This window comes from Cynocephalus volans, chromosome 14, assembly GCF_027409185.1.
Source record: "Cynocephalus volans isolate mCynVol1 chromosome 14, mCynVol1.pri, whole genome shotgun sequence".
Taxonomy (NCBI): Eukaryota; Metazoa; Chordata; class Mammalia; order Dermoptera; family Cynocephalidae; genus Cynocephalus; species Cynocephalus volans.
Genome location: NC_084473.1, coordinates 96634103 through 96661077, shown reverse-complemented (window position 1 = coordinate 96661077; position 26975 = coordinate 96634103). Strand labels below are relative to the sequence as shown.

At 38.6% G+C, this 26975-nt stretch overlaps 1 protein-coding gene across 2 annotated transcripts in view; it reads right to left on the bottom strand.

The window, feature by feature from the left end:
- The window catches only part of TMEM131 (transmembrane protein 131), a 211733-nt gene that overhangs the window by 93285 nt on the left and 91473 nt on the right, over positions 1–26975 (bottom strand). For both annotated transcript variants that reach the window (XM_063077862.1, XM_063077861.1), the window contains exons 4-5: positions 24864–24932; positions 790–913 (exon numbers count right to left, since the gene is read on the bottom strand). In XM_063077862.1, the coding sequence (XP_062933932.1) occupies positions 790–913; positions 24864–24932 (193 nt within the window). The remainder of the gene's footprint in view (positions 1–789; positions 914–24863; positions 24933–26975) is intronic.

Sequence of the window (26975 nt, the reverse complement as noted above, 5' to 3'; positions counted from 1 at the left end):
ATTTTGCAGGTATAATTAAGGTTACCAGTCAGCTAAGTTTGAGTTAATCAAAAGGGAGACTATCCAGATGGTCCTGATCCCAGCAGACATGGGCCCTTCAAAAGCAGCGTTTCTTCTGCTGGAGGAATCAGATATATAAAGCAGGACGGGGGAAATGGTTACAATGTTGCTGGCTTGAAGATGGAGGGCCACGTAAAGGAACTTGGGTGTCTTAAGGAGCTGAGAGATCCCTGGCCAACAGCCAGCAATGAAATGGAGGCTTTGATTTTATAAGGAACCTAATTCTGCCAACAACTTGAATGAATTTGGAAGTGGATTTCCCCTCAGAGCCTCCAGAGGGAGATCTCAACCCAGATGACATCTTAATTCCACCCTATGATATGCTGAGCAAACAAGCCACTAGATTTATGATTTATAGAACTGCGTGCTAATAAGCGGGTGTTGTCTTCAGCCACTGAGCTTGTGGTAATTTATTATGCAGCAATAGAAAACTAATACGATGCCTAGGAATGACCTACTATTAGGAAAAAGGAAAATTAGGAAAAGAAGATCAAGTGAACAAATGCTACACCTTTCAGATTTGTTGGGCTGTTTCAGGTTGAGAAAAACAATGTGTGTTTAAGGGCAGAAGTAATAATTGTTAGAAAATGTTACAAACTAAAATCCAGGAACAGATATGAGACATTCAAACCAGATTCTAATTATGGAAAACTAAAATTATTCACAAATAAAAATATAGACATTTCAATTTCAAACTCAAGAGAAATCATTTATAGCAGAGAAATTTACCCTATTTTGAAAAAATGATGCATGAAAATGGGATGTTGTAGCTGATATCGATACTAAAGTAATAGTTTCTTCAGAACTAGGATTATGTAAGTAGACTTTTTCCATTTTTGGCATTCCAACTGGCCTGTAAAAACAAAAAGAAAATTGTCATAAATACTTCAAAGGTAATTGTAGTTGTTAAAATAATTCCTAGGTGTTAAAAAATAAAACATCAAAATTATTAGACAAATACATATCCAAATATATTAAAATACTTATTAAATGATTTATGTTTAAAATTACACATAAAAATGCATTTAGTCATTCAACAAACACTCATGGAGTGTCAGTTATGTCACACACTGTACCAGGTGCCGGGACAGGATGAAGCAAGTCTCACCTCTTTGAAGCTTCCAATCTAGTGAGGAAGCAGGGGGGACAAAATGGCCAGAGCCTTTTCTTTCTTTCTATAACGCCCCCCCCCCCCCCGACTCCCTGCTAATCATGAATCATGTGCTTTTCTCCTCAAATTCCACTGATGCGTGCTCTTCAATTGAGGAGTGGAAACTGAGTGGCAATGTTTTGTGAGGAGATCTTGTGAGTTAGGCGCTTTTACTATCCTCATTTTTTAGATGAGGAAACCGAGGTGCAGATAAATTAATTAACTTGCCAAAAAGTCATACTTGGAACTTGGACTTGAATCTAAGCCATCTGGGTCTAGTCCATGTTCTGACCCCCAGCACTAAACTGCCTGCTCTCAAAGGAACTGTATACAACACACACTCAATGGTCTGAAATTCGCAGATCCATTTTAATGCTCCTCTTGGCATCCACGTTATAGTTTGCCTTAAAAGTGAAACCTTATTATGCAGTCCACTTACTACTTCTGTAGCTAATCTTATTTGTACAGGCTTCCTAACTTCTGCAGCACCGGAGAATTCTGCATATAAATTACATTTTTTCTTAGTGCTCTCTAATTATTTAACTGGTATCAGTTTTATTTCCCCAACAAGATTATCAACACCTCAAGGACAAAGATTCTATTATATACTTTATGCATGTTCTCCATATTATCTAGCATAGTACCAGGGATTTGAGTCCTCTCTCTCTCTCTCTCTCTCTCATTATTAATGCCCTCCCTAACGTGATGTCGCTCAACTTAAACAAGTAACTCCCTGTTTTCACAATCCAAACCCTTCCCTTGAGTCAGGCTGGTTCACTGTGCATGACCCCCCAAAGCCAATCTCTTTGCTCTTTTTTGCTCCCTATCTACACCAATTCAAACTCTCAATTTCTGATTCAAATACAACCTTCTTTCACAAGGTCCTCTCTCATGCAACCATTTGGGCCATGTTTTCTGCAATTTACATGTTTTGAAATTCAAGTTCAAGGTCTGTGTATAAACCCCCAAATCCTAAGCAGGTGAAACAGCACAGCCAGGCTGTGTTTTATATTTGTAAAACACAGTCTGGCTTCAACTGTCCACCACGCTTTTGTCCTTCAAGAAGTTTTGCCCCTACCTTTTCTCCAATTCAGTTGATTGCCTCTAATTTATGACTTGAGAAAGTTAATAAAACAGTGAACAGCTGATAATTTTCACTAGTTAAAAAATGGATTAGGGGCTTTAGACAGTGAATTAAAGACAGTAAATTAGTACATGCTGGTTCCCCCCTCCCCTCCCCAATAACAATGCTGGAAAAATTTAGAAGTCAGTGGAGGTACCGGTTCCAAAGAATAACTAAAAATGATGAGAAACCTTGGGGAACTGAAGGCGGCCTTGCACTGTCTGGTGGGAGCAGGTAAAGGCAAAGAGCAGCCTGAGCTGCCAGTGAGAGGCTAAGGGAGAGGAAGGCCTCCAAAGTCTATTGTTTTCTCCTCTCTTCCCTATTTGCCTTGAGATAATCAGAGCCTGCTCCTTCAACCTAGAACAGCTGAAAAGCTTGTAGGGGTCAGGGGATCAGCTGCCCCTGAGTGTGCTCTCTTCCAACTGCTCTCTCTGGCCTGCCAAAGTCGTAGGGCTAATGGATTATAATTTAGGAAGACATCTCTGTCCAACAAGCATTGTCAGACAGAGACGAGACAAATATGGGGCAATTAACAGTTTTTATGTGTATGTGTGGAATTGGGACTCTCCACCTTGGGGATCACGCCGTTTTTAAATTCACAAGAGATGAAGACCAGGGCTTGTCCTTTCACCTTTCCTCAATATGCACTATATATTATAGTAGCTCATTAGTTCACACACCAAAATAATGTGATACATGAGGAGTACAATCACTTAGTAACATATATAATGTTGTGAAAGACTGTAATGCCGTTTTCAGTTTGATGACTATACCTGTGAGAGAATCATACTTCCCCACATCATTAACTTTACACTTGGCCAAAGCTACATGACTTGCATAAGATATATGATTTTCAAATATTTTCTCCCATTCTGTGAGTTATCTTTTCACTTTTTTGATGATACTATTTGGAGAACAAAAATTTAAAATTTTTATGTAGTCCAATTTATATATTTGTATTTTGTCACTCATGCTTCTGGATTCATACCTAAGAAACCACTGCATCATCCAAAGTAATGAAGATACAATCTAATGTTTTCTTCTAATGGCTTTACAGTTCAGCTCCATTATGTTTATACTTAGCTCTGTAAAATATTTAGCTTTATAATACATTTTGAATTATTTTTTGTGTATGTTGCAAGGTAGGGATCCAACTTAATTCTTCTGGATGTAGATACCCAGTTGTCCCAGCACTGTTTGTTGCAAAGACTGTTCTTTCTCCATTCAATTGTCTTGGCACCACTGTCATAATCAACTGGCAACAAATGTAAGCATCTATTTCTGTAACCTAATTTCTTTTCCATTTATCTATAAATCTATCCTTATGGTAGTATCACAGTGTCCCTGTTACAGCTTTGTAGAAAGTTTCTTAAATTGGGAAGCGTGAGTCTTCCAACTATGGTCTCCTTTTAAAGGTTGTTCTAGGTCCCTAGGAGGAGGTGGGGTGGGGGAGATTGAGTCCTCAGTAGTCTTGGCCTGCTGCATCTAGGGTAAAGCTTCTGTCTTACAGTGGGTGCTAGGTGGGTGAGGAGAGACCCAATCCTTTCTGACATGTGCCTGAAATAGAACTTCTGCAACATGAGATTGGCGATAATGAGCAATGCTAACAGCCTGCCCCTTCTAGAGTGAAAATGCAGCCCCCCTGGCCGACCCCGTGGCGCACTCGGGAGAGTGCAGCGCGCTGGGAGCGCAGCAGCGCTCCTGCCGCGGGTTCGGATCGTATATAGGGATGGCCAGTGCGCTCACTGGCTGAGCGCGGTGCCGCCGGTCACAAAAAAGAAAAAGAAAATGCAGCCCCAGACTGGGAACTGAGGTTAGAAGTAGTTTCACTCTCTTTGATTTCACGCATCTGCAACATGAAGCTGGCGGCGTGGCGGGGATGGGGGGGAGTGAGGGGAAGACTAATAGAATGAGTTGTGGCCTAAATGCCAGATATTCCTGCTGTTCTTACCAAGATTTAAAAGATTTTCTTGAATAAACAATTTCCTGGAACTTTAGATAATTGTGCTTTTTAAAAATTATGATTCTCATCAGTTAAATTGATGTTTGTTGCAGAGGGTCCATTGAGCTCTTTACTCCATCATTCTTAAAGTTCCACTCCCTGAGGGTGTATTTGCTTCAAGTATTTTAAACCTCTGTTGTTAGATGCAAGCATATTACGAGTTATGTCTTTTTGGTGAACTAACACCTTTATAATTATGCAATATCTTCCTTTATCCCCAGTAATATTCCTTGTTCTGAAGTTTACTTTGTCCAAATTAATATAGCCCTTTCGGCTTTCTTTTGGTTAGTATTTATATGATATATCTTTTCCATCCTTTTACTTTTAACTTGTCTATGTCTTTATGTATAAAAGTGGATTTCTTGCTAGTTGTGTCTTGCTTTTTAATTTATATTTAATGTAATTACCGATATGGTTAAAGTCTACCATCTTGTTATTTTCTATATGATCCATCTCTTCTTTGTTCATAAGTCTTTTATATGCAGAATTTTCTAGTCCTAGGGCAATTAAACTAGAAAGCAATAACAGATAACTAGATTTCCCATAAACATGTAAATAAGTCAGTGCATGTCTAAACAACCTCTGGATCAAAGATGCAATCTAAATAAAAATCAAGAAATATCTGGGAATGAATTAAAATGGAAAAAAATATTAACTCATTAAAATTTGTGGAATGCAGTTAAAGCTGTGCTTAAAAGGAAAATTCATAAATTTAAATGTGCATACTTTAAAAGAAGCCTGAAAACTAATGAGCTAATGATCCATGTAATTAGCAAAAAAACAGCAAATTAAACCCAAAGAAAGAACAAGGAAAGAAATGAGAGTGGAGCTCAGTAAACATAAAACACAGATGACCTACAAAGTCAAAAATTCATTTGGGGGGAAGAAAAAACCCTAATAAGATGATAACTTCCTGGCAAGACTGATAAAGAAAAAAGAGAACGTAGAAAATATCCACATTAGCAGTGATATAATAAAGGAGACAACACAACAGATGCTTGCTATAAACATTAAAAAAATCATAAAATGATATTAACAACGTTAAGCTAATAAATTTGAGAATTAACCTGAAATTGCCAAACTCCTAGAAAAACATAGCTTGTCAAAACTGATAAATTAAAAAATATATATAAATATTATGGAAAATAAAACTACGAAAGAAATTAAACCTATAATTTAAAACCTTCCCACAAAGAAAACTCTAGTCCAGGAGTACTTAATTGGCAAATTCTACCAAATATGTAAGGAAAAAAAGGTCAAGCATATACAAACTTTTTTCGAACAAAAAAGAGGGAAACTCTTTTTTTTTTTTTTTTAATTTTATTTTGTCGATATACATTGTGGCTGATTATTGCTCCACATCACCAAAACCTCCCTCCCTTCTCCCTCCCCCCCCCCCCCAACAACGTCCTTTCTGTTTGCTTGTCATATCAACTTCAAATAATTGTGGTTGTTATATCTTCTCCCCCCCCCCCCCGGTTTGTGTGCGTGTGTGTGTGTGTGTGAATTTATATATTAATTTTTAGCTCCCACCAATAAGTGAGAACATGTGGTATTTCTCTTTCTGTGCCTGACTTGTTTCACTTAATATAATTCTCTCAAGGTCCATCCATGTTGTTGCAAATGGCAGTATTTCATTCGTTTTTATAGCTGAGTAGTATTCCATTGTGTAGATGTACCACATTTTCCGTATCCACTCATCCGATGATGGGCATTTGGGCTGGTTCCAACTCTTGGCTATTGTAAAGAGGGCTGCGATGAACATTGGGAAACAGGTATATCTTCGACTTGATGATTTCCATTCTTCTGGGTATATTCCCAACAGTGGGATAGCTGGGTCGTATGGTAGATCTATCTGCAATTGTTTGAGGAACCTCCATACCATTTTCCATAGAGGCTGCACCATTTTGCAGTCCCACCAACAATGTATGAGAGTTCCTTTTTCTCCGCAGCCTCGCCAGCATTTATCGTTCATAGTCTTTTGGATTTTAGCCATCCTAACTGGGGTTAGATGGTATCTCAATGTGGTTTTGATTTGCATTTCCCGGATGCTGAGTGATGTTGAGCATTTTTTCATATGTCTGTTGGCCATTTGTATATCTTCCTTAGAGAAATGCCTACTTAGCTCTTTTGCCCATTTTTTAATTGGGTTGCTTGTTTTCTTCTTGTACAGTTGTTTGAGTTCCTTATATATTCTGGATATTAATCCTTTGTCAGATGTATATTTTGCAAATATTTTCTCCCACTCTGTTGGTTGTCTTTTAACTCTTTTAATTGTTTCTTTTGCTGTGCAGAAGCTTTTTAGTTTGATATAATCCCATTTGTTTATTTTTCCTTTGGTTGCCCGTGCTTTTGGGGTCATATTCATGAAGTCTGTGCCCAGTCCTATTTCCTGAAGTGTTTCTCCTATGTTTTCTTTAAGAAGTTTTATTGTTTCAGGGTGTATATTTAAATCCTTAATCCATTTTGAGTTGATTTTAGTATACGGCGAGAGGTATGGATCAAGTTTCATTCTCCTGCATATGGATATCCAGTTGTCCCAGCACCATTTGCTGAAGAGGTAGTCCCTTCGCCACTGAATAGGCTTGATGCCTTTGTCAAAGATCAGCTGACAGTAAGTGTGTGGGTTGATTTCCGGATTCTCTATTCTATTCCCTTGGTCAGTGTGTCTGTTTTTATGCCAGTACCATACTGTTTTGGTTAGTATAGCTTTGTAGTATAGCTTAAAGTCAGGTAGTGTTATGCCTCCAGCTTTATTTTTTTTGCTCAGCATTGCTTTGGCTATGCGTGGTCTTTTATTGTTCCATATAAATGTCTGGATAGTTTTTTCCATTTCTGAGAAAAATGTCTTTGGAATTTTGATGGGGATTGCATTGAATTTGTATATGACTTTGGGTAGTATGGACATTTTCACTATGTTGATTCTTCCAATCCAAGAGCATGGGATATCTTTCCATCTTCTTGTATCCTCTCTAATTTCTCTCAGCAGTGTTTTGTAGTTCTCATTATAGAGATTTTTCACCTCCTTGGTTAACTCAATTCCTAAGTATTTTATTTTTTTGGTGGCTATTGTAAATGGGCAGGCTTTCTTGATTTCTCTTTCTGCATGTTCACTATTGGAGAAAAGAAATGCTACTGATTTTTGAGTGTTGATTTTGTATCCTGCTACTGTGCTGAAATCATTTATCAATTCTAGCAGTTTTTTTGTAGAGGTTTTAGGCTGTTCGATATATAGGATCATGTCATCTGCAAACAGGGGCAGTTTGACTTCATCTTTTCCAATCTGGATGCCCTTTATTTCCTTCTCTTCTCTGATTGCTCTGGCTAGTACTTCCAACACTATGTTGAATAGGAGTGGTGAGAGTGGGCATCCTTGTCTAGTTCCTGTTCTTAAAGGAAAAGCTTTCAGCTTTTCCCCATTCAGGATGATATTGGCTGTGGGTTTGGCATATATGGCTTTAATTATGTTGAGATACTTTCCCTCTATACCTAACTTATAGAGGGTCTTTGTCATGAATGAGTGCTGAACTTTATCAAATGCTTTTTCAGCATCTATAGAGATGATCATATGGTCCTTGTGTTTGAGTTTATTAATATGGTGTATCACATTTATTGATTTGCGTATGTTGAACCAACCTTGCATCCCTGGGATGAATCCCACTTGATCGTGATGAATAATTTTTCGTATGTGTTGCTGTATTCTGTTTGCTAGTAATTTAGTGAGGATTTTTGCATCTATATTCATCAGGGATATTGGCCTGTAGTTTTCTTTTTTGGTTATATCTTTACCTGGTTTTGGTATCAGGATGATGTTTGCTTCATAGAATGAGTTTGGGAGATTTGCGTCCGTTTCAATCTTTTGGAATAGTATGTAAAGAATCGGTGTCAATTCCTGTTTGAATGTTTGGTAAAATTCTGCTGTGAATCCATCTGGTCCTGGGCTTTTCTTTGTTGGGAGCCTTCTGATAACAGCTTCAATCTCCTTTATTGTTATTGGTCTGTTCAAATTTTCTACGTCTTCACGGTTCAGTTTTGGGAGCTTGTGTGTGTCCAGAAATTTATCCATTTCCTCCAGATTTTCAAATTTGTTGGCGTATAGTTGTTTGTAGTAGTCTCGAATGATTCCTTGTATTTCAGATGAATCAGTTGTAATATCGCCTTTTTCATTTCTAATTTTTGTTATTTGAGTCTTCTCTCTTCTTTTTTTTGTCAGCCATGCTAATGGTTTGTCAATTTTATTTATCTTTTCAAAAAACCAACTTTTTGATTCGTTGATCTTTTGAATTGTTTTTTGGTTTTCAATTTCATTCAGTTCTGCTCTGATCTTAATGATTTCTTTCCGTCTGCTAACTTTAGGTTTGGATTGTTCTTGTTTTTCTAGTTCTTTAAGGTGAAGTGTTAGGTTGTTCACTTGCCATCTTTCTATTCTTCTGAAGTGAGCATTTAATGCAATAAATTTTCCCCTCAATACTGCTTTTGCAGTATCCCACAGGTTTTGGTATGATGTATCATTGTTTTCATTAGTTTCAACAAATTTTTTGATTTCCTGCTTGATTTCTTCTTGGACCCATATGTCATTAAGTAGAATGCTGTTTAATTTCCATGTGTTTGTATAGTTTCCAGAGGTTCGTTTGTTATTAATTTCTAGTTTTAATCCATTGTGGTCTGAGAAGATACATGGGATAATTCCAATTTTTTTGAATTTATTGAGACTTGATTTGTGACCTAATATGTGATCTATCCTGGAGAATGATCCATGTGCTGATGAGAAGAATGAATATTCTGAGGTTGTTGGGTGGAATGTTCTGTAGATATCTGCCAATTCCAATTGGTCTAGAGTCTTGTTTAGATCTTGTGTTTCTCTACTGATTCTTTGCCTAGATGATCTGTCTAATATTGACAGTGGGGTGTTCAGGTCCCCTGCTATTATGGTATTAGTGTCTATTTCCTTCTTTAGGTCTAATAGAGTTTGTTTTATAAATCGGGCTGCTCCAACATTGGGTGCATACATATTTATGATTGTTATGTCTTCTTGATGGATCAGTCCTTTTATCATTAAGTAGTGTCCCTCATTGTCTCTTTTTATGGTTTTTAGTTTAAAGTCTATTTTGTCAGATATAAGAATAGCTACTCCAGCTCGTTTTTCTTTTCTGTTTGCATGGTAAATCTTTTTCCATCCTTTCACTCTTAGTCTGTGTGAATCTTTATGGGTGAGGTGGGTCTCTTGTAGACAGCATATAGTTGGGTCCTGCTTTTTGATCCAGTCAGCCAGTCTGTGTCTTTTAATTGGGGAATTTAAGCCTTTTACATTAAGAGTTGTTATTGAAAGGTGTTGATTTATTCCTAGCATTTTATTGGTTGTTTGGTTGTCTTAAGTGTCTTTTGTTCCTTGCTTTCTGATTTACTGTTTGTTTTCTGTGTTTGTTGGTTCCTTAGGTTGTAGATAGTGTTTTTGTTAGCTTGTTTTCTCTTCATGAATGCCATTTTTATTATACTAGCGGGTTTAGATTTTTCTTGGGTTTTTATGGCAGTGGTAGTTATTTTTCAGGAAACAAACCCAGTACTCCCTTGAGGATTTCTTGTAAGGGTGGTCTTGTGGTAGTGAACTCCCGCAGTTTTTGTTTGTCTGAGAAATATACTATTTGCCCCTCATTTCGGAAGGATAGCCTTGCAGGGTAGAGTATTCTTGGCTGGCAATCTTTGTCTTTTAGTATTTTGAAAATATCATCCCATTCCTTTCTAGCTTTTAGGGTTTGTGATGAAAAGTCTGATGTTAACCTGATTGGGGCTCCCTTATAGGTGATTTGACGCTTCTCTCTTGCAGCTTTTAAGATTCTCTGTTTGTCTCTGAGTTTTGCCAATTTGACTATGATATGTCTTGGAGAAGGCCTTTTTGGGTTGAATACGTTTGGAGATCGTTGAGCTTCCTGGATTTGAAGATCTGTGATTTTTCCTATACCTGGGAAGTTTTCTGCCACTATTTTGTTGAATATGTTTTCAATGGAATCTCCATTTTCCTCCCCTTCTGGAATACCCATGACTCGGATATTTGATCGCTTATGGTTGTCTGATATCTCTCTCAGATTTTCTTCAATGTCCTTGATTCTTTTTTCTTTCTTTTTGTCTGCTTGTGTTATTTCAAACAGCCCATCTTCAAGTTCAGAGGTTCTCTCTTCAACTTCGACAAGCCTGCTGGTTAAACTCTCCGTTGTGTTTTTTATTTCGTTGAATAACTTCTTCAGTTCAGCAAGTTCTGCTACATTTTTTTTCAGGACATTGATTTCCTTGTACATTTCCTCTTTCAGATCCTGTATACTTTTCCTCATTTCATCATGATGTCTAGCTGAGTTTTCTTGTATCTCATTCAGTTTCTTTAGAATTATCACTCGAAATTCCTTGTCAGTCATTTCAAGGGCTTCTTGTTCTATAGGATCTAGAGTTTGAGATTTATTAACTTTTGGTGGTGTACTTTCTTGATTTTTTGTATTTCTGGTATCTTTTTTTTGGTGTTTATTCATTGTGGCTGGGGGTTTCACAGTCCACCGGTTTGAGACTAATGACTAACTAGGATGTTGCTGTGGTTGCCAATTTCGTATGGCTCCCTCCGTGACTGCTCAGTTGGCCTCTAGTGCCTTGTGTGTGTGGTTGCCTCGGGTCTTGGGCTTCTCCGGGGAGCCACCTTTCTGGTCAGCTTGTACTCTGCTGGGCTGGTGGGTCACGTACCACAGGGTGTGTGATCTCTGTTGAGCTTTCACTTCCTGTGCAGGACTTCTCCCTGTTCCGTGTGCTCTGGCCCAGGCTGTTAGATCGTGCAGTAGCGACCCCACCGGGTGTGTGGTTTTTGTCGAGTCTCCGCCTCCCTGGCCGCACGTCTCCCCACTCTGTGCGCACTGTGCTGGGCTGGGGCGTGTCTTCTGCACCCCTCGTCTAACAGCTGGGCCTTCAAGACCCTGCTCGGTACCGCCTCGCCCAGGAAGTCTACCAGGTTTCTGCTGGGCACAGACGACCGGTCTCTCTGGGTGCCTTTGTGGCACTATGTAGATCTTTCTCGGGTCTTGTTCACCTTTGTATCCCCCCAGTATAAACCGAGTCTAGCGCCCACCTGCAGCCTGGTCTCCGGCAGGTTCAAGCGGACCTGGGAACTCTCCTACCACACTATTCCCAACCAGAAATTCGTTAGGCTTTTTTCCAAACTGGTGGCCGCACAGATGGTATCTGCCTCCCAGTAACAGGGAGTTTACCTGGGGCCGGAGTCCAGGGTATGGTGGAGTGACAGTCGGCCTGCCCGTACTTCCTTGCCCTCCCGAAACTGGCCCGGGACGCCCTCCGCCACCAGCCCCGCCAGAGAACCGCGGAGGGAGTGGGAGCCAAGGCCGGTCCGCAGGCTCCGGAAAGCCTGGCGCCAGGCCAGCAAGTCGAGGGAAACTCTTTTTAATCCACTTACTGAGGCCAGAATAACTTTAACACCAAAACCTAACAGGAGAAAGGAAATGGCAGAAAACTTCCCAAACCTGGGGAAGAAAATGAACATCTAGATTCAAGAAGCCTAAGAGACAAGCAAATAGGATAAATCCAAAGAAATGAACTCTGAGACACATACACTCAAACTGTCAAGTCAAAGACAAAGAGAGAACTGTGAAAGCAGCAAGGGAAAAGACACTCAACATGTGTGAGCAAGTTGCCATAAAACTGTAAGTTGATTTCTTAGCAGTAACCCTACATGCCAGAGGGAGTAGATTGATAGATTCAAAACGCTAAAAGAAAAAAATTGCCAACCAAGAATACCACATCCAGCAAAATTGTCTTTCAAAAATGAAGGAAAAATAAAGACTTTCCCAGATAAACAAAAGCTGAGGGAGTTCATCACCACAGATCTGCCCTGCAAGAAATGTCAAAGATAGTCCTTCAAGTCAAAAACAAAGGACTCTAGATAGTAATAGGAAAACATATGAAAGCATAAAACTTGCTGGTAAAAGATAAATACACAGACAAATACAGAATACTGTAATGGAGGTACATAAATTATTTTTAATTCTGATATGGAACAAATGACGATTAAAAATAACTACAGCTATAAAGTGTTAATAGATATACAATATAAAGAGATATAATTTGTGACATCAATAACATAAAGTGGAGGGGGAAGTAAAAGAATAGAGTTTTTGTATGAGTCGAGGTTATTATCAGTTTAAAATAGATTGTTATAAGATGTTTTATGTAAGCCCCATGGTAACGACAAAGAAAATATCTATAGAAGATACACAAAAGAAAATAAAGGAATCAAAGCATGTCAAAAGATAAATCAACAAAACATAAAGGCAGACAGCAGAAGGCAAAAAAGAGGGAAAAGAAAGCTACAAGGCAGAAGACAATTAAAAATGGCAAACTTAAGTCATTCCAATTACTTTAAATGTAAATGGATTAGACTCCCTAAATAAAAGATATAGAGTGGCTGAATGGTTTAGAAAACAAGACCCAACTATACGTTGTCTATCAGAAGCTCACTTTAGAGGTAAAGTCACACAAAGTGAAATGATGAAAAAAGAGATTCAATCCAAACGGTAACTAAAAAAGAACACGAGTGACCACACTTACATCAAAGTAGACTTTAAGTCAAAAACCGTTTTCTAGAGACAAAGGTCATTTTATAAAAGGATCAATTCACCAGGAAGATACAACAAGTATAAGTATACATGCACTTACCATAAAAGCACCCAAATATATGAAACAAACACTGACAGAACTGAAGGGAGAAATAGAAAGCAACACAATAACAGTAGGAATTTTCAATATCACACTTTCAATTATAAATAGAACAACCAGCCAAAAGATCAATAAGGAAATAGAGGACTTGAACAACACTACAGACCAACTGGACCTAACGATATATACAGATATATACACATTCTACCCACCAAGCAGCAGAATACACATTCTTCTCAAGTGCACATTCTTCTCAAGTGGAACATTCTCCATAATAGATCACACGTTAGGTCACAAAACATGACTTACCAAATTTAAGAAGACTGAAATCATATTAAGTGATTGATTACTTGATTACCACAATGAAATGAAATCAGAAATCAATGGCAGAAAAACTGAAAAATACAGGAATATGTGGAAACTAAACAATGCACTCCAGTGGGTTAAGGAAGAAATCAAGAGAGAAATTAGAAAATATCTTCAAACAAAAATGAAAATGCAACATACCAAAACCTATAGGATACAGCAAAAGTAGTCCTAAGAGGCAAGTTTATAGTGATAGACACCTACATTAAAAAAGGAAAACCTCATTTCAAGAATTTCCATTTTTCCTAGTTTTCATTTATTTGCTCTAATTCTTTGAACATAAGTTTGATAGCTGCTTTAAAGTCTTTTTTTGCTAATTCTAAAATCTGGTAAAAGTGTTTTGGGGGAGTGATAAAAAAAGGATTCTGTCGGCAATTAATTGGGAAACTCTTATTTTAAAAGATTTGAACAGGTTGGTTTACTGTAGTACTTCTTAGAAAAGTACTGATAGAAAGAGGTGGTAGGATACAATGGTTTCCACACTTTTTGACTATGGAAGTCAACTCACCCAGAACAGTTGTCTGCACGACATGTTTGAGGATGACCATTGAACTTTATACTCCTATTTCTTCTAGCCATGCTCATTTGCTGACCTGTCGTGCACTCCAATACATCCATGCCCTTGAACACTATTTCCTTTGCTTCCAAACCTTTCATACCCTCACATCTATCTGATTAACTACTGGTCCTTCAAAACTTATCTTAAATATCCCCTTCTTTCTGAAGCTTTCCACAACTCTCTCTCATGGAACTGGCCACTCCATCTTCTGAGATTCCCTAGCACTGTGTAAAAACATCCACTGAATCTTTATTTGCCATGCTGCTTATAATTATATGTTTACATGGTTCTCTCTCTTGTGACCTCCTTGTGGGGACTGTCACCTCCTTGAGGCACAGTATTTCATGGTGATTAGGAACTAACTCTGGTGCTGGACTGCCAGGGTTCATATCTATCTTAGGTTTGATTTCAATTGCTTTTAAAAAATTAATGACTATGGATCACATTATTCCATTTCTTTGTATGTCTAGCACTTTTTGATTGTTTATTGGACATTGTGACAGCACATTCTGGAGAATTCTGGTTTCCTATTATCTTTCTCTGAAGTGTTGATTCCTGTTTTATCAGGAGGGTTAACTAATGGTTAATTACTGTGAACTTAATGTAGGCTTAGTTTTATACTTGGTTAGTGCAGATATGTGGAAAGTTCAAGACATTTCCCAAGCCTTTCTAACTTCTAACTTCTAGACTCATCCTCCAAACTTTTTATTCCATGTGAACCGTGTTGGCATTTGGCTTTAGACTCTGGTAGGGTGAGTTTGGAGTAGATGTTACTCTAGGGCTCGGTCCTTACTGCCAAGGTGCAGGCTTTCTTGTGTCTCAACCTAACAAAGTGTAAAGAACCGTTAACTTTACACCTCAAGAAATTAGAAAAAGAACAAACACAAACCAAAAAGCTAGTATAAGAAAGCACAATGTTAGCACAAGAAAGTATACAACCATGATTCCTCAATAACTAAATTTGAAAAGTACACTATCAAAAGCTATCTAAAAATAGAATATTAGAGACCTCAGGATGGAAGTGTTATAATTAGATAACTGTTATGATAAATAAAGCACAATTAATTGTCCAAGGAGAAATTTTAGTCTATTTCCTTATAGGCTTGTCTGATTTCCTCATTAGAACTTCATAGGCTTTTTTGGGGGGGAGGGGTAAAATCCTCAAGGTCAAAAGTTGGTCAGAATTTCATGTGCTGACTCTTAATACAGTCACATTATTTCACTGTATCATCTAAATCAAAATCAAATTCCAATTTGCCACTACTTTATTTCTTCTGCAGCTTCATCTACAATTGAGTACTATTTTCAACATCTATCTTTTTCTGGAATGGAATAACATCTTCTATCCATGTTACCCAAAACACATGCACAAGATCGATAAATTATGTAAATAAGGACTCTTCACTGTCTTTGGTAAACACTTAACACTTTTTTAGATTTCTATACCAGTTTGGACTGCTTTATTTTACACACCAGTTGAAAATTTCTTTATAATGCCGATGTGAAGTGTTTTGTTGAAGTTAAATGTCTTCTAGCAAGTCACATTCTCCTGGGAGCTTGCCAGTGCAGATGCCACCACCTCTTCCCAGAAGCTGGAAAGATGTGGGAAAGACAAACTCCCTTCAACTTTCTCGGCTGAGAGCTGCTGGGCCTGCTGTATTAGCAGTCATGAGGAACACTGGGCCCGCAGAAGAGCTTCTCTGCTTTACCCAAGGAAACAAAAGGCTGGTCTAAAGTCATTCCTTGGCTTACAGTCCAGTCATCATGAGGTCCACTATCATCATGTGGCTTAACAGTCCAGCCATCAGGAAAAAAACCAAAAAAGATGCAAGGCAAAATCTCCACACATTTGGTCACAGAAGTCAGTCTTCTGTGTTGATGACTGTTACTGAGAAAGAGTATAGGAAAAAGGGCTTTGGTGTGTGTTTTTTCCCTGTCACTCTCAGAGGAAAGGCCTAGGTCTCACCTTATAGAAATGAATCCTTGCCCAGAGGAAAGGGGTCATCTACTAATGTTCAAAGAAGTTTGGAGTTACAAGGACAGAGGGGAGCTGTCAGGAAGGGTGTCTGCAGGCTATTCCACTTGAGCATGCTCAGACAGAGCAGGTTTCCTCTAGCTCTGGGAGGTTCACACCACAGGAAGCAGAGGGGCACTCCTTGGGCAGACCTGCTCACAGACCTCACCTGAACAGCTTGCCCTGCCCCTCCCCCTTCCTCCGTTCCCTTGGTGATGTGAGCAGGATCTAGATCACAGAAAGTACATGCTTACTTGTAAATACGCAGTGCATTAATTTTCTATGCTATGTAATGAATTACTACAAACTTAAGAGACTAAAAATGACACCCATTTATTATCTTACAATTCTGTAAGAATGACTGTAAGAATGTAAAAATGAGTGTTCTCACAAGGCTGCATTCTCATCTGAATCTCAAAGTCCTTTTCTAAGTTTATTCAGGTTGTTAGCAAAATTCAGGCTGTTCAGTCTCTTGCCATGTGGCCCCTCCATTTCCAAAACCAGCACAAAGAAACTCCCTTGCAGCAAATACCTCTCACACTTCAAATCTCTGACATTTCTGTTTCTGATTGCTATTACCAGATTTAAAAAGTTCATGAATTAGGTCAGACCCACCTCTGAGGTAAGGTAATCTCCTTATCTTAAAGGTTAGCTGATTTGTGACCTTAATTACACTTTCAAAGTGCTTTACTATAACACCTTGATTAGTGTTTAATTGAATAACTGTGTGTACATACATTAGTGGCCAGTAATTTTGCTGACCATTTTAAACTCTGCCTATCACAAGCAGCATGTGTGGCTGCTTGGCTGGACAGGTAAAATTTAAAAATAAAACAGATTTCCAAACACCTGCCAGTGCTGGTCCTGTTTATTTCCACTATTGGCTGCTCCAAAGACAGAAGGAGGGCCAAAGGGGACAGTGTGAAGTATTTATAGACAAACTAAGCTGAAGCAAGGATACAGCTGTTCTCTGTGCTGTTACAGCACAACCACTGACTAACTGTCCATATTCTAGAACACTCTGAGACTCAAAAGAATTAGGAAGCAGCAGCTATGAATTAGAGACTAGCTTGGAAAGCAAGCTGCAATTCTGTGGCCAATGGCAAGTTTCCTACATCACAGAAAGATGACACTGCAATGCTAGGAAGCAGCTGAAAAAAAGGGCTTAGAAGTGCCCTTAGACAAACCTTCTGAATGACAGTGACACAGCACTTTGTTAAACACAGCTTTGGGCAGGAAGCAGGGCCAAATCAACATGCAGTACTCTGTACTACTCAATTACCACAAAATCCAACCATCCTCTCAAACACATTTAGATTGGAAGCTGAGCTGGGGCGTTAGTGGAAAAGCACTCATGGAAAGATTGAACAATTAGAAATTAAAAAGCTAAGAGGCATCAAACATTCCTTTAGAAAAGAGAGCTTACTTGATTTCCTTGGAATTCCAAAAAGTCATTAGGGAGAAATGCCTTTCATAAACTAAATTTATTTTGACGCTAAAGACTTCCATTTTTAGAGACAGTCTATTTAATGTCCAGTTTTTAAGCCATTAGCTACCCTTTTTAAGCTTTAGATTTGCAACCAAGATTTTCTGCACTTAATAATTATATAAACCAAAGAATTCAGTAAACCAAGTTTCCATGCAAAGCATCTTTCACAGTCTGCAATAAAGTTTGAATAAAGAGTTGTTATAGAAACAGAAAAACATTTAACAGCATTGGCATAAAAAACTGGGGCGATGCGGGGAGAGGGAGAGGATGTGGTGGTGCCCAGATTGTTGCACGGGATTGTTGGGAGTGGGGCAGAGAAGATTTAAAGAAGGGAGGGGAGTGAAAGGGAAGGAGGGGAGAGAGAATAAAAGGCAGAATAAAAGGATAAATTTGAACAAAAAGGATGACATGAAGACCTGTTTCCGAAGAAAGTAAATTTGATCAGTTTACTGTGAAACAAATTCTAGAGGGTGGTAGGGATAATAAGGGTAGTGAGAGGAGTCAGTACAGGGGGTCTAGAAAGAAGTAAGGAAATTTCTAGTAGCATCCTTTCTAAAAGTCCTGAAACCCTTTAGAAAATGCAATGAGTAATAGGGAATCTAACTCCACTTTTGATGTTTTATTGCTGACAGTTTTCAAACCTCACTGATACCTCTTCATCACCTTATGTTCCACATCTGGACAAGCCAAAAAGAAAGCTTGCACACTCTCTTGGAGCTAGTAAGAAGTTCAAACCATGCAAGCCCACCCCAGCCTCACTCCCTAACTACGACAAAATCCAAGTCAGTCTCCTTTCTGTACTCTCTCAAGCCATTTTTCAGACCTGCTTGGGAGTCTGTGAAAGTCTCCCTAGAAAGCTTCATTATGTGAGTATAACAAACCTTTGCATACCTTCTTGCATATGTGTGGGCATGTAACATCACTGTTCTTGATGTCTGAAGATTTTGGGTGGGGATCCACCCCACCTCTGTGGGATTAACACAAGAGCATGGAAGCAGAGAGAAGGCAGTTTCTTGCTCTGCTAGGCAGGCTGGGGAAAGCTTGCCTTACACACGAGGGCTGCACTCTCTAGTACTGGTCATTAAGGATTTTACAGGCCAAGGAGATCGTTAGGAACTTCAACAGGAGTACCTGTCCACTGTATGGCTTCCCTTCTCTGGATGAAACCCAGATAAGCACAGGGAAGACACCTGAAATACACATCCACTGCCACATGCCCTCCTTGTCTGCCTGGTGGGGTAGACACCTGACCCAAGTCAGGGTGATCACTGTTCTACTCTCAAGATTTTTCAAAGTGAAGAAAAAGGTCTGTGCTTCCCAGTGCGGGGGAGGATACAGAATGAAAGTCTGAAGAGCAGTCACTGTAGGAAAAAGATATTGGCAATGAGAGAGAATAAGCCAATACAGAGTGACATAGAGATAAAGGACAGAGAGGAGAGTCCTAATGGTATCAGATAACATGGATCCTGTTGTCCCCAGGTGCCAGCTGCATCTATGACCTTTCTGCAGACATATTACAGTCCTCAGTATTCCTTCCAATATACTTTCATTTCTATCAGTTACAACCAAACAACTACAGCACTGACCAAAACAGCAGGATTAAAGGCACTCAGTAATTACTGTTAATTTTCTTACTATATCAGTAATGGTATTCTAGTTAGGTAGGATGGAAATGCATCCTGAATTATATATATATGGAAATGCATGCTGAAGAATTAGGAATGAAATGTCATGATGCCCGCTGCTTTCAAATTATTCAAAACAACAAAAAAATAAAATAAATATGGCAAAAATATTAATAATGAATTTGGGTTAAGAATATATACACTATTTGTTCTTTCTACTTTCCTATATTGTATTAAACCTCCCATAAAAAATTCTTTTTACAGAGATGTATAACATGCTTTCTTTCAAGGTACGTATAACGTGCTCAGAGAAAAATGAGAGATTTCAGGAAATGGTACACAGTTCTCCACAGGTGCAGTGGGCACATAAGGAAGACAAAGGTCAGATTTCACAAAAAAAAAATTAGCATTTATCCTGAAGGCAATAGGAAATCATTAAAGGATTTTGGGGGAGGGGGGAATGCGGAAAATGTCATAATTAGATTTTAATATCAAAAAGATTTCTCTGTTGACAGGATGCATCATAAACTGGAAAACGTCAGACATGTGGTAACAGTCTAGGTAAGAAATGATGAGGGCCTGAATTGACAGAAGGGTAAGCAATGAGGTTTAGGGTAGAGCAGACAAGGGAAACTGATAGGAGTCCTGGTAATGGATGTGATATGGGAAAGGATGGGAGTTCTTTGAGAGAAAGGCAAGAATCCAGGAAGCCTCTGGATTCTAGCTTTGGTGATTGGGTGGTACCCCTTGCAGAGACACAGAGGCATGAGCAGGACATGTTGAGTTTAAGATGCTGCTGGAGACGGAAGGTCAGTGACCAGGGAGGGGACGCAGATGGGAAAATCACAGGCCTATGCCAAAGGCGTGGAAGAGATCACCCAGTAAGAAAGTGTAGAGCAGGTTGAAATGAGGTGAGGAAAGAGACAGATTTAGGGGATAGGTAGAGGAACACAAGACTTCAAAAGAGACTAAGAAAAAACAGGCTCAGACATAAGAGAAAAACATGGAGAGAGGCTCATAAGGGTAGAGGTAGAGAAAGATCTGAGAGGGAAGAAGTCAGCAGTGCCATGGACGCTACAAGAGACCAAGAAAAACAAGACTAGTAAGTGTCCCCTAACAAAAAGACTTAAAGTAGGGCAGTTTCAGGGTTTGTTAATTCAGCAGTTAAACAATATCGTCAAGGATGGAGGTTCTTTGCATTTTTCAACTCTGTTAGACAAACTGACCCGGCTTTATCCTCAGACTAGCACCCCTCAGTGATTGCAAGATGGTTGCCATAGTACCCCAGGCATCACGTGCCTACAATATCCAGCATGTAAGAGGGATCTTTCTTTTCTGTGTCTCTTTTTAGGTTGAAAAAAAAAAATCCTTCCCTGGATATCCCTCAATAGACCTGCCCTCATATTATTGGGTAGAACTGGGTCACATCCACCCTTGAATTGATCACAGACAAGAAGATGATTATTACAATTGACTTAGATTAATCAGGATTTACTCCCGAGCTAGACATAGGGTCCCTTTCCCTAAGGACTGGATAACTGAAAAAACTGAAGTTATATCAACAAAAAAAGATTATTATTAAGTGAACACATGTATTCACATCTGCCCCTAACCCCTACTTCTACAGATCCACTTCTACCTTTGTGAGACAAAACAAACTCCATTCAGTGTTCTCAGACTAGACGCAGAAAAGTTTTAGATAATGATAGAATAATGTCTAAGTCCGTTAGGGCTGCTATAACGAAGTACCATAGGCTGGGTGGTTTATAAACAATAGAAATTTATTTCTCATAGTTCTAGAGGCTGGGAAGTCTGAGATCAGGGTGCCAGCACGGCTGGTGTCTGGTAAGGGCCCTCCTTCTAGTTCATAGATGGTGTCTTCTAACTGTGTCCTCACATGGCAGAGGGGACAAGGCAGCTTTTCCGGGCGTCTTTTATAAGAGCACTAATCCCACTCATGAGGGCTCTGCCATCATGACCTAATCACCTCCCAAAGGCCCCATCTCCTAACACCATCACACTGGGGATTAGGTTTCAATATACAAATTTTGGGGGGATACATTCAGACCACGGCAAACCGTTTTCTTTTTCAATTGTTTCCACTATTTGAAAGTAGCATGTAAAATTGCTGCTTTAGGTAATAGTCTAGTATAGTCTAGTCTACTATATTCCTTTCCCATGCTTCAAATAATTTTCTTGTCTGTACTACCTGACCTTTGTTTGTACTGGAGTTCATCTGTCCATTCAAACTTCTTCAACAAATCTTCCATAGTTTCTCTTAGTTCACGAGATTTCAGTTTCTCTATGACCAGCACCGGTCTCTATGGGAAATCCCACTTATTTCCTCTTTAGTCATACATCAATTCTTTTATTCCCCTCGGTTGTTCCTTGTTCATGAGACCAAATTATTCTCTAGCCTAAATATTAACTAAAAACCTTAATATTTTCCATATCCTTTCATTAAGATTCTTTCCTGAGGACATAGTGATGGTTGTACTTAAATCATTAGTTTCAGTACTGATCGTGAGAACAAAAACTTTAAAATAATTCAAAACAATGAATGAATTTAACAGATATAACATATCCATACAATTTGATGTTCTTTGGTAGCATAAAATAACTCAAAATTCAATTAAATTTTAAAAAGTATGCACAATATATTAATTTTAAAAAGCAGACACGAAAAAGTATGTTCAGAAAATATGGTTATGTTTTTGTAATTCAAATAAATATAGATGCATAGAAAAAAGACTCAAAGGACAAAAGCTCTAATTTAATGTTTCTAGGTGGTTTAACTATTAGTAATTTTTTACTTTCTTTCTCATGATAAGAATTTCCTAAGTTTACTACAGTTTACATGTACTGCTAGTGTAATAAGCAACACCCTAGTAAGTTTTGTGGTGGTGATTTAACAACCTGTGGCCTAGAAGATAAATTCTTCGCTAGTTCTTAAGGGTCCAGATGTGGACTTTGTGGGAAATGTCTATAAAACCTCTGAACCTACATGCAAATGTTGTTTGTATGTTCAACTGTGTGTGTATATGTGCGTGTGTGCACATGCACATGTGTTTGGGAAGAGGAAGAAAGAGAGTCCATAGCTTTCATCCATTCCTAAAGAGATCCATGATCCAAAAAAGATTAAAATCACCAGTCCAGAACTTTGCTTGACCTTATCCCAATTTCTCCTGTTTTAGGTGTGGGGCATTATTCAAGGGATTGAGGGACAGATAATTTGGAACAGGAATTTCCAGTCTCTATTCAGATATTTTGTATACCTGAAAATTTCTTTATCTCAAAATAAAATTTGCAAAACTCCCTCAAAAAATAAATAACCAAGTAAAAACAGTTGGATATAACTTTTGAAAAGGATTGCTCAAGGATAGTTACTGCTAAGTTTCTCAAAGTTAGAATATTCACTATTTTAGACTAAAAGCTTTGATATTGTGCACTGATCTGCTCTACCTCCACCCCTATGCATCTTGATAACATGTCATAAACATCACTTAACACCACAGTCTTAGAATGGAGTTCATCAGCCTCTATTCTGATCCACTGTGGAACGAGAGAACATACTAAAAGAGAATTTTACTTGAGAAAAAAAAGTCATTATTAGTTTTAAAATAATAAACTCTCTTGACAAAGATAAAATACGTGACATGTTTCATTAAATATTTTGCATTTGAAAGGAGACTGCAGGTAATATATCATTGTGATTGGATTAAGAATACTTAATCCAATGTTCTTATAACCTTAACGTTGTACCTGTCTTAGTCTGTTTTGTGCTGCTATAACAGAACACCACAGAGTGGGTAATTTATAAAGAACAGACATTTATTTCCTCGCAGTTCTGGAGGCTGGGAAGTAAATGATCAGTCTTGGTAACGGTCTTCTTGCTGAGTCATAAACATGGAGGAAGACATCACATGGGTGGGGTGGGGCACTGTGAGTCATAACCCGGCAAGACACGGGTGGTGGTTCCTTATAAAAGGAACACACTCCCAAGACAACAGCATTAATCCATTCATGAGCACAGAGCCCTCATGGCCTAATCACCTCTTAAAGGTCCCACCCCTCAACATCACTGCATTAGGGATTAAGTTTCTAACACAAGAACTTTGGGGGACACATTCAAACTATAGCAGTATATAAAACTTTTTTATAGGACAAAATAGTGATTTATTTCCTATCTGAACATTATGGTCTTTATAACCTAATACCACAAAAGTCAATTTTACTTATATAATGACTATTTCCAAATACTGATTCCATCTAGGAGTGCACAAAGAAGTATGCAAACTTCTCTCTGCACTCTCATCTCAAAAATCCATGATCTCTGTAAGAATATAATCTCCAGAAAAGATTTGCTAGCAGGTATCTTTTAATTCTTGTGTTAATTGCCCTACCATGGTTCTATACAAGCATAAATGATATATTTGATTATTCTAGGTATGAGATCATTATATGTTTATTATAGTGAAAATGGTTAAATACAACTTTGACAGCATTAAAGAAAATTACAATTTTCATCTGTTGAATCAGAATACATATAAAAATATTGATACAATTAATATCTGATGAGATGGCAGCAAAACAAGTGCAACCATATGTCTAGAAGGGAAAAAAGCAATTTCACAATGTACGTCAACACCTTAAAAAATGTTCAGATCTTTTGACTCAGTAATTTTACTCCTGGAAATCTAAGGAAATAGTCTAATATCTAGCTAGCTAACTACCTATTTAGCTATCTCAAAATTAAAAAACAAATTTCAGCCTTTATACAAACATTCACTAGAGCAATGGCATAAAAAAAGGAAAGAAAAAGAAACAATCTGTATGACCCAAGAACAAGGGAATAATTAAATAAACTTACAGGAATGCTATGCAGCACATAAAATTTCATTTATGACAGTTTACAACACAGAGAATTACTCATGCTATGTTAATAAGGGAAAAAATATGATATAAAATTGCACATATAGTCTGATCACATCCAAGTAAAACACATTACCAAATATACGTATATATTTAAAGCCCCAAACCCAAATTTTAGTGTTTTCCTATTAAGGATTCTAATCATGGTGCTAAAAATACAGCTTTCTCCCATCCCTTTTAAAATTTTTTTCTTCTGCTAACTTACTGGAGTGGCATTGCTCTAGGAGTTATATGATTTAAGATGCTCTCCTCATCCACCTGCTAAATTGGTTTGGAGCCAAATAGGGTGAAAACTTGTTTTTCCCTTAGTACCTGAGATGTGTGAAACCTGAAACCCTGAAGTAGAAGGTGAGGCAGAAATATGTTTGAGAAAGCAATCCTGTGGCTGAACCATGGCTGTAGCATTTGCTTTTGTCTGCCATTCTGGAGTGATAATACTATTTGGTAATGTACAAAAGCTTGTATTTTAAAAGCACATACACATCAAACAAATAGTATATCCTTCTATATCCACAAGGAAAATTTTAAATAAAAATGGAGATAAAGTGCTAATCAGAAAAGGCAATCTATAAGTTTTATGAAGCTTTCAAAAATAAGATTCCAAGCCAGAGACTGTAATGTGTGAGTAGTTTTCAAACTTTAAAAGTTAGCATTATATGTTAGACTCCTAACAGATTCTTGTTCCCCATTTTCAAACTCCATTCAATATCATGTTTTCCTGATGACCTGAACATGTAACTTTCTCATATGGATGAAAAGCAAGGGAAAAAGCAAGACAGATGCACGTAAAATACATATAACAGTTTAATGGAAAATATAGTCTGAAAATTTTAAACTTACTGTTCATGGAAATCCAGCATCGGTGGCTCAAATCGTATGGGCCTACAATTACCCCGGTAGAGAGATATACTGTAAATAAAAAGAAAACAGTATAAGAAGCAATTCTTCAAATTATATATTTTCCTAAACCATAGTTAGACACTTTACTTTTGTCATGAGAAAGTATCTTTAAGAAAAGTGGATCTAATGTTCTACTAGGAATGTGCAATTACTTTTTTTTTTTAAGTAGAGAAAACATAAATATTGTGTGTTTTAAAAAATAAAAGAAGTGGGAAGAAAATGCTCAGGTAGACTGAATGTTGAAATTTATTTGGTTGATATATATATACTTTACGTCCACTTGGATTTTCTGACACATGTATGATAAACAATAAATAGTTAATAGAACTATGTATATTTGGCTGACAATATACGGAGACAAAAATCATGATCCCATTGCAACCAGAGTGGCAAAGGACCAAACAAAAATGAATTTGGGGCAGACTTCCAGTCAAGATGGCAAAATAGACAGTCCCCAGTGTCACTCTTTCCCACAAATCAACCAATTTACAATTATAGAAAATCAGTGACAGACAAGCTGGGACTACTAGAGATCAGGGGAAGAGGAGGAGAGACCTACAGAGTGCATGAAGGCAGGAGAAGCCACAATGAGAGAAAGAAAAAACTGCTCCAACCGTTTTTGAATCCCGGCCGCTTCCAAGCTGGATGGAGCTGCTGAGTGCATGGAGAAACAGCTGGCAAAATCCATAGCTGTGCCTTTGGATGAAGTTGCTTGGAGGCGAGAGGGGAGAAGAGGGCCTTGGTGGCCCCAGGTCAGCAAGACCACTAACAGGGCTCCTGTGGACCCACACAGGAGTGAGGAGCCATGACAATTGAAAGAAAGAAGTGACTCAGAGGCCAGTGAGTCATCACAAGGGACCGGAGTATGGCCTGTACCATGAGAAGTGTTTGGCACATGGGCTGTGGGGGAGATGGGCCCACTGGGAGGACACTGGTGCACAGCAAGGACAGCTGATCTGCCCCCTAGTCAGTGTAAGGCCACTCAGAGGAGACTGGTTAGGAATATAGAATTGCATGGGGTGCAGTTTGATGAAAAGACTCAGGCCCAGACCAAACTTTCTACACAACCCAGGAGCAGCGGATTTCTCTAGACCTGGAAGTACCTATAAAGTCAAGTAAAACCTGAGCTACACAAAAAGCCTTCCCTAGGGAATCAGCAGCAAAGTATCAATTTAGCTCAACCACACAGCTCAAGTACTGGTCCCCACAGGAAGTTCCCGCATTTTAGAAGTAAGCAAAAGACAAGTTAGTTCCAGCGCAGAGTTTAAGTGGTGGGAACAGCAAATAATCCAACACAGACCTGGAAGAAAAAACAAAGTACCCACAACCAGAGACAAAGCTTGATATTAACTGGTAAAGGTCTTACATCAACAAAGAACACCTATAACGGGACCAGAAATCCAATGCGCTACCAAAGGGGAGAGCACCAGGGGCCTCAGCCATGCCCCCCCAACACCACCAACCAGTCCCGAGGATTGGGGCCTTGGCCACATGCCCTGACAGACACAACCAGCCCAGCAATGACTGCTGAGCCACTGCAAGAAGTGCCCCAGGCTCTCCCGAGCTAGGGCGGTGGGGGGGGCCAAAGGCTTTGCCACACCCCCTGACATCTGCACCCAGCCTGACAATGACCAAGCCACAACTGGAAGCCCCACTGGTCTCCCCTGTGGGAATGAGGGGGTGCCACAGGCCTCAATCCCACCTCTTCTCCTTCTTCCATCACATTTCCTTCCTTTTTCCCCTCTCCCCCCCTGTCCCAACTGCTCCACAACATCACAGAATGTAAAAAAAAAATTAATAAAATAAAAAATTTTTTTAAAAAAAAGAAAATGTCCAAAATCCTTTGTTTTCAATTCACTGCTAAAATGGGCCAGCATGAGATCAAACACCCAAAGAAATAAACAATATGTCAACAAATGGAAAAAAAAAGAAAAATGAATGTGGGGATAGGAATTTCCACAAACTGAAACACCTATTTAATCTAGGAGTTTGGAACACACTTATTTATGATGCCTTGGCCTAATTATTTGAGCATAATTTCTAACTACCCCA